The 7556-nt window shown below is 58.9% G+C and overlaps 1 protein-coding gene across 4 annotated transcripts in view; it reads right to left on the bottom strand.

Annotated features, from left to right (window-relative positions):
- Positions 1-181: 181 nt before the first annotated feature.
- The window catches only part of SLC29A1 (solute carrier family 29 (equilibrative nucleoside transporter), member 1), a 34825-nt gene continuing 27450 nt past the window's right edge, over positions 182-7556 (bottom strand). For all 4 annotated transcript variants that reach the window (XM_009331064.1, XM_009331065.1, XM_009331066.1 and 1 more), the window contains 12 exons: positions 7073-7155; positions 6474-6555; positions 6015-6184; positions 5648-5787; positions 5305-5439; positions 5047-5144; positions 4590-4680; positions 4373-4464; positions 4120-4228; positions 3810-3895; positions 1860-2059; positions 182-1207 (listed from right to left, as the gene is read on the bottom strand). In XM_009331064.1, coding sequence (XP_009329339.1) covers positions 1096-1207; positions 1860-2059; positions 3810-3895; positions 4120-4228; positions 4373-4464; positions 4590-4680; positions 5047-5144; positions 5305-5439; positions 5648-5787; positions 6015-6184; positions 6474-6555; positions 7073-7101 — 1344 coding nt within the window. In that variant the 5' untranslated portion in view covers positions 7102-7155 and the 3' untranslated portion in view covers positions 182-1095. The remainder of the gene's footprint in view (positions 1208-1859; positions 2060-3809; positions 3896-4119; positions 4229-4372; positions 4465-4589; positions 4681-5046; positions 5145-5304; positions 5440-5647; positions 5788-6014; positions 6185-6473; positions 6556-7072; positions 7156-7556) is intronic.

Below are 7556 nucleotides of genomic sequence, written 5' to 3'. Positions count from 1 at the left end.
TCCCGTAGCAGAGATCCGCTGGGCCTGTCTGTGCAGGGGACACACACGCCGCTTCACCGCCTGATGCTGGCGACAGGGGACCCCGGGAACACCCAGAAAATGCTGGTGCCCACTCCCTCCGGCCCTTGCCCCTCCGCAGCCCTCTCCCCCTGTGGTGATGGAGACACACACATACCCGAACGGGTGTTTCGGTCTTTTTATAGAAAACTGCAACTGTACAGATACATTTACACAGATGAAGGATGGGAAAGCCAAGGGAGAGGTCAGGCCTCCCCCTGCAGCACAGGCGGGCAGGGAAGGCAGCCTGGGTTGGAAGGGAGTTGCCGCCTTTCTTGCAGCCTATGGTGGGACCTCCTGTCACATAACCAGGAGGCAGAAAGAAAACAATGGCAGAATCACCAAAAAAAAAAAAAAGTAGGGAACAAAGGCAAGGAGAGGGGGACAAGGTGGGGTGGGGAGACCTCCTCCTCCTTCAGCCTAGCCACGGTGTTGGCTCTTTATGTGGGTGGGACACAGATGTCTATGTCCCTGGGATGCTGCTGGGCAGGGGGATGTGTGCCTAGCAGAGAGCGGGCATGGCGAGGCTGGCTGGGGCTCTCCTCCCCTTTTGCAGTTATTGCCAGCAGGAGAAGTGGTGTGAGATGTTTTCCAGGCCCCCTGGAAGGAGAGGACAGGAGAGGAAAGCAAGTCCCTAGGCACCCTGGGGACAAGGGCGAGAGAGGGAATAACACTGGATACCAGCCTTCAACTCCGTCAGAGAGGAACAGGCTGAGAATGGCTTTTGGCCTTGAGCTGGGGAAATTACGCAGCGTGGTAGGTGGCTGGACCTCTGTGAGATCCCAGGGGTCTTACATACACACAGCATGGGGAAGGAGAAGGCACGTAGGCCTGAAGGCATCACACAGCCGAGCGTGGCAGGAGCCAGGCCAACCCTGCAGGAGTGGAACCGTCCCTGGGCATAACGTCTGCCGTGGAAGTGTGATTTGGCAGGGGCAGGCATGAGGCGTTATCTCCCCACGGCGCCGAGGTGTCCAGGGCCTCAGAGGAGGATGTGGAGCCATCTCTCGGTGTCCCTGCACCCTCCGGGTGCCTCTGCTAGATGAGAATTCGGAACAGAAAGGAGACGGCAGCTCCTAGGGCCAAGCCCAGCGACAGGAAAAAGGCCATGACGGCTCCAGCTGTCTCTGCTTCGTGGGCAAGCACTTTCCTAGGGGAGAAACAGGTGTCCGACCTGTCCTCGGGGATTTGTACCCCATGTCCTGCTGTGAGTTCAACGGAGAGATGGGAGGAGGCCACAGAGGAGCCAGAAGCTGTGCTCCTCTGCAGCAGAGGAACAGCAAGAGCAAATCCACCTTGGCTCCAGGAGCCTGCCTCCACATTATGGGCTCGTAAAGAAAGAAAAAGTACATCAGGCAGGCTGCCCTGAAGCTCCCGACGCCAGGGACGCCTCTCCCCGACTCCTGCCCCCATGCAGTGCAGCCCGCCTGGCTGAGCCCCAGCTGGGCTCCTCGTGCTGCCTGTGCTCCTGCGCTGGGCAAGACTGTTCACCCTGCTGTGGGTGCTGTGCCCTGCTTTGCTCCCCTCCAGATCCCCGCTGCGTCCGGCCCCTTCCCCAGCGTGGCAGGTGGGGGAAACGGAGAGCCCAAACAATAGCTTCCTCATCGCTAGGATATGGAGGCACAAGGCTGGGAGATGGGACACTGGAGTTGTCTTTCCTGAGGCGGTGTGGCGATTCCCCTCTGCGCCTGCATCCCCTTCTCTGGATGCCAAAGCTGGGCAGAGCCAGACTCCAGGAGTCATGCTGGGGCTGGCATCTGGGGGTGTAACCAACCCTTCCCCTGTCCCCAGCTCTTACTCACTTGGGCCCAAAGCACATGCAAAGGCTGGCCAGGTAGCCGTTGGAGATGGAGAAGAAGATCATGAAGATGATGTACCAGGCGTCATGAGAGAATACGACAGGCAGGTAGTCACGGGGTTGCACGTTGCACAGCATGAAAAGAGGGATAAAGATGACACGGAGGGCCACCATCACTGGCAGGAGGCAGCTGTCCTTCCCGGGCTGGGAGAAAAACACAGGTCACTGAGCAGCTGAGAAGCAGACATTCCCCATCCCATGGCATGCCGGCAGGGGCTATACAGAGGCTGTCCCTACTGCGCCGGGGCTGCGGAGGAGACACAGAGATGGCAAAGTTGCTGAGAGACTTTTTCTGCTGCAACAAATCTCAGCATCACCACCTGCTGTGGTAAGGAGGTCCTACTAGGTCTGAAAATCCTATCCTAGCTGACGTGGAGAGCAGCAACACTAGATCCAAAATACTGAGCTGGGCTTGTGAGCGATTGCTAAGGCCTTGCTGGAAAAAACAGGCAGGCAGGCAGGAAAGCCTTGTGCACGCTCACGCAATCTCCTCCAGCAGCGAACCACCGTGCAGGACAAGGCTGGCTGAGGTAAATCCCCTCTGGCACCTCAGGGCCTGCAAACTGGGCTTTAACCAGCTCTTCAGCCTCCTACGCCATCCCCCAGCCAAGCGGGGCGAGATCCAGCAATCTGGGAAAGCGATTATGCTGGGGCTGTTTCGGACAGTGCTAGGAAAGGCTCAGACCGAGTTACGGTCTCCTCGGGTCCTAACAGAGTCCCTGGACACGTGTGGCTGGGACGAAGAAGGAGGCACCGTCCCCCTGTGTTGTCCCTGCAGCTGGGACCAAGGCAGCCCCTGGTACCAGACGTGCCTGGCTCCGTCTGGGGTCCCTTCAGTGGGCTGCCAGGGTCGCAGATGACAGGGCTCACTGATCTGGGGTCAGGAGAGACCCACAGCTGCCTCGGGAGCTGCCTGGGCTGGCGTAGCCACAGAATACTTCATGAGCACAGGGGGAAGCTGTGGTTAGGCCAGCTGCTGTGTCAGTGGGCAAACTGGCAAGAGCAGCAGCCTCTCCTGCTTGAGGAGGAGAAAAGGAGCAAGCGGGGCCCCAACCAGGGAAATGAGGCCCAAACCACACGCTGTCAGACTTTCCACACAGCCTTGTTTTGGAAATGTCTCCTGCTGGGTCATCCCACCACGGAGGCTGCGGCCTGGACACCAGGCAACAGCGAGGGCGTGGGGCGAGGGGCGAGGGCAGCCAGCAGTGACAAGCCAGGGGAGAAGCAGCTCCAGGCTGCAGGGAAGCCAGGCCTGGACAGACCCCACAGCACATGGTGCTGAGGAGCTCCTCTAAACAAAGAGCCTGAACAATACAGGGGGAAACGGCGCTTGGGGGGTGGGTGAAGGGGCAGGAAGAGAGATAGATGGGACAGCCCCCTTCCTCACCCACCCCCATCACAGTTCCCATCAGCCCCAGCAGCTCTGAGCCAGGCAGAGGAGATGAGAGCAAGGGGATGCGGCAGGGGACAGCTCTGTGACCCACGTGGCATGACTCTGCCCTGCTCCCAAGACAAGGCTCTTAAAGAGCAGCTGTGTCCTGTGCGGAGGCCAGAGGTTCTATTTTGGGCTGCCCTGCCTTTCACCCTCATTCGCTGCCGCTGTCCTGCCTGGCTGTTTGCATATCTGGAGTGAAGGTTTGTTTACAAAGAGGCTGAAGTGGAGGAGGCAGCTTCATCCAAGCCATGCTGAAAGAGGGGTGGGAGGAGGACAGGACAACACTGTGGTTCTCGGCTCTGACCCATAAATCTCTGCTTAGGACTTAAAGCCAAGGCAGGAGTCAGCTCTGCACCTCCTTCCTGCTCCAAGCCATGGATGGCAGCCCCAGTGAGAGCCGTGGCCAAGGGGCCTGGGGATGGAGCCTGCCTGGGCTTTTGCTCCCTGCCCCATGCTTACCCATGTGAAGAGGGCAGTGAGACTCCGTCCCGTCCAGTCGAAGACATTAAAGAGCAGGAAGCAGGAGACAGGGATGAAGTAGAGACCTGCAGAAGGGGGAGAAGGTCACTGACGAGCTCAGGGTGCCCCAGGCCCCCCGCCAGTTGCTCAGAGACTGTTTTTCAGGTCTAGGTCCCCCTGGTTTCCCACTGAGGGCTGGAACGGTCTCCCAGCCAGGCCGGTGTCCGCATCCAAACCATCGTGCACAGTGGTTTCCTCTTCCCCTCTTCCCAGTTTCCTCCTACCCCACCCCATCCCTGGCCACACTTACCCCATCTGTTTCCCTCTCCGAGGACAGTGGACACCTTAGCTGTGATGGAAGGAAAGACGCCGATGGTGACAGTGAAGACGAAGCAGACAGACACAGCCATGACCCAGAGCTAGGCAGATGAAAGAAAGAGGCTGGTACCAAACACAGGGCAAGAGACCAGTGCAGGGCTGGTCTCCTCTCCCCATGCTCTCCTACACCTGTGCCCATCCCCTGATATGAAGGGCAGGGCAGGGGTTGCTGGCAACTCACAGACCTTCTTAAAAATAGCAACGACCGAGGGCTTCTCCTCAGGGTTGTGGATAGGGATGATCTTTGAGTTATTCTGCTCCATCCCATTGGGCTCATCTGCAGGGAGAGACACAAGTAGGGCATAGCAGACCCCAGAAAGCTGAGATCTAATTTAGTCCTGTCTCATTCTTCCTCTCAGCTCTTCCTCTTTTTCCTTCCTCTTCCTCCTCTCAGCCCCTCACCTTTCTTAATCAGGTCTCTCTTGGTCTCCAGCTCTGCATTGTACACACGGTACTCTGTCTTGTCCTTCATGGAGTAGTATCGGAAGAAATCCTGTAGAGAGAGAGCCACGGAGAACTCACTTATGTGTGAGGAAAGAAGGCTGCCAGGGGCTGTGTGGTAATAGCAGATATGGGCAAATGCAATATGGGCAAAGTATTCCTTCGACTTATGTCCGATACTGATCCTTTCCAGCTCACCCAGGGGTTCATTTCCACAGTACCCCAAGGGTACTGGGGTATCTGAGGTGGGAAGTATCCCAGAGAGCTCCCTCAGGACAGGGGAGAGCTTGCCCTGACCCAGGAGGTGGAGGCTGGTAGGAGCCAAGGCTGGGGTGCTAGTGGGCCACGGTCCTGGTGCTGTGATGCGTGAAGGTCCCATGTCCGCACACCCTTCCCCGCCACAACAACAAAGTCTCACCATGCGAGGCAGAAGGATGTAGGAGAAGATTGCCAGCACGATCGCCACACAGGCCGTGGTGAAGTAACCAATGAAGCTCTCAGGTTGCTGGGCGCCAACTGGAAGCACAGGAAGGGAGGAGACGGGAAGAAGGAAGAAGATGATGAGGGCTGAGAGGAGCGAGGCCCTGCTGCCATGTCCCATCCAACCCTACAGCATGACCCCAGCAGATCCTGTTGACAGCAGTGCTCTGTCACCCTCAGGGAAGGGATTACTCACTGGCAATACTGAAGATCATCGCCAAAGCAGCAAAGGTGCCTGCCAAGCCCTGCCCACTCATGATGGGAGCTGTGTAGCTGGCAGGCAGGAGCCCTGCCAGCCCAAAGAGGCTGCTCTGGAGGATGGCGCCGAAGGCTGTAAAGGGGAAGGATGAGCAGAAATGAGAAACCAAAGGCAAGGATGGACTGTACCTCTGTGGGGAGCCAAGGCCCCCACCCTGCGAGGCAAGGCAGGTTCCCCTCCTCCTTGGCTCTCCCACAGTGAGGTTCCTGCTTTTCTCCCAGAGAGATGAGCCCTAGCCATGGGGCTGTGCCCCTCTCCTTCCCCCCGCTGCTTCACTCACAGTTGATGAAGACGATGCTGATCATGGTAAAGACGAAGAAGGGAAGAGGCTCCATGGCGACCTTCACCATGATCGCAGTGACTAAGAACACCAGCCCAATGGCCACCAGGCTGCCCAAGATCCGGATCTGCTGGGGAATCCTGCAAGAGAGGGTCTCAGTGAGGAAAACCCACCCCCCAAAAGCCTGTGAGGCTGGGGCCAAGCTCTCCGATGAGAATCCCAGCCAAACCCCAGCACAGGAGACCAGTGTTTTGCCTTTGACTTGACTGAACGGGCTGCGGCTTGGCTCAGTACTGGGGCAGGAGGATGGGCCAGGGCTGGGCAGTCCTATGGGGGCTGGTAGGGGCAAAGACAGGACAAGGCTCACCGCTGGTGGATGAAGGAGTTGAGGCAGGTGAAGATGAGGAGGGGCACCATGGCGCAGAGAGTCATGAAGTTGTCAAACATGGACTGCAGGTAGGAGGGGGACACGGCAGCCTCACTGGTCTGGTTCCAGAAGCGGCTCATCTCTGGGTCCGCAAGGCGGCTGATGAAATACTGCGAGGGAAGGAGCCTGGTGGGGCCAAGGTGCCGCAAGGCCTCCCCCCAGCACACTCAGGCCACCTTTGTCCCCCCTCTGGCCCCATGCCCAGCCCTCCTGCCGCCTCAGCGCCACTCGTCCCACCCAGGTGACCCACGCTTCTGTCTCCTGCATGGGGGCTCTATGCTGTGCCGTGCTGCCACACCTACACCACGGTTTTTTTTTACAGCTACCCCACGGTCCCTACAGGTGACAGGGGACGTCAGGGGGACGTGGCATGGGCAGCAGCGGGAGGGAAGCCCTCACCTCCCTAGCGGTCATGAAGAAATTCCATGGCAGCAGCGTTCCCAGGCCAAGGATGAAGAAGATCAGCCAGACAGCCTTGTACCTGCGGAGGAGACAGAGCAGTTTGGAGCGGGACGCTGGGCAGGGCAGGGGACAGGCATCGCTTCTGACTGTCCCCGACCCCGCAGCGGGAGGCACCAGGAGGAGGAGGGAGGATGAAATTTATTGCCCTGTCCCTGCCCCTGCCCCACAGCCCCTGCTAGCCTGGGCTGCCGGAGAAGATGTGGCACCGCAGAGGGGCCGTGGGAGGCCCTCTGCAGGAGGGTACGAAGGTGGCGGGGAGGCTGGCTGCTCCTCAGCATGTGGCACCCAGATGCACAGCAGCTGTTGCCAGAGCTGGGAGGGAGTCACACTCCCCAGGTGTGTCCCAGCGCCAGGGGCTGTTTACAGCCCGTTTGCTATGGAAAAGCTTATGCAGAGAGCATCTCAGGGAAGGGACAGCTTGGTAGCCCAGTGACCATGCAGGAGAGGGGGTCCCCCAGATGCTGGGTCCTCCTGTCCTCCCTCACCTTCTGGTATCCTGGATGTGCCCCCACACCTACACCAGAGCCCGGCATTACCTATCTTGGGGCCCGTCTCTCGCTGTCATCTTGTGCGGCAAGAGTCAGCACAGGTCCCAGCAAGTCTCGTGGCTGCTCTCCGTCTCGAAGGCAAACAGGATTTTATGGGGGAGTGAGGGATGCAGGACAGGCAGGGGCAGTGCTGGTTTTAACCTGCTGGCTGTGCCGCTGGGTAAGTGCTCCACAGTACCGGGAGCCAAACAGAGCCGGCAAACGGTGAGAGCACTGCACAGCAGCTTTGGAAACCTGCAGCTCAGAGTACTTCAGCCGAGGGGCTGTGACACATGGCTTTATTCTGCCGGCTGAGGGACACCAAGCCTTCCCTCCGAAAGGGAAACTGCTTTCCTGAGATGCCCAGGCTGCTCAGTGCCGGCTGCCCAGCTGCTCCACAGCAGGCTCTTAAGGGATTTGTGAACCTGCAGCTCTCTGTGCCCCCAATCCTCAGGCTGTGAGCAAAGCATATGCGCAGCGGGCTCCGCCCCCC

This window comes from Pygoscelis adeliae, unplaced genomic scaffold, assembly GCF_000699105.1.
Source record: "Pygoscelis adeliae isolate BGI_AS28 unplaced genomic scaffold, ASM69910v1 Scaffold218, whole genome shotgun sequence".
NCBI lineage: Eukaryota > Metazoa > Chordata > Aves > Sphenisciformes > Spheniscidae > Pygoscelis > Pygoscelis adeliae.
The sequence above is the reverse complement of the archived record's forward strand: the minus strand, read 5'-3'. Positions and strand labels throughout refer to the sequence as shown.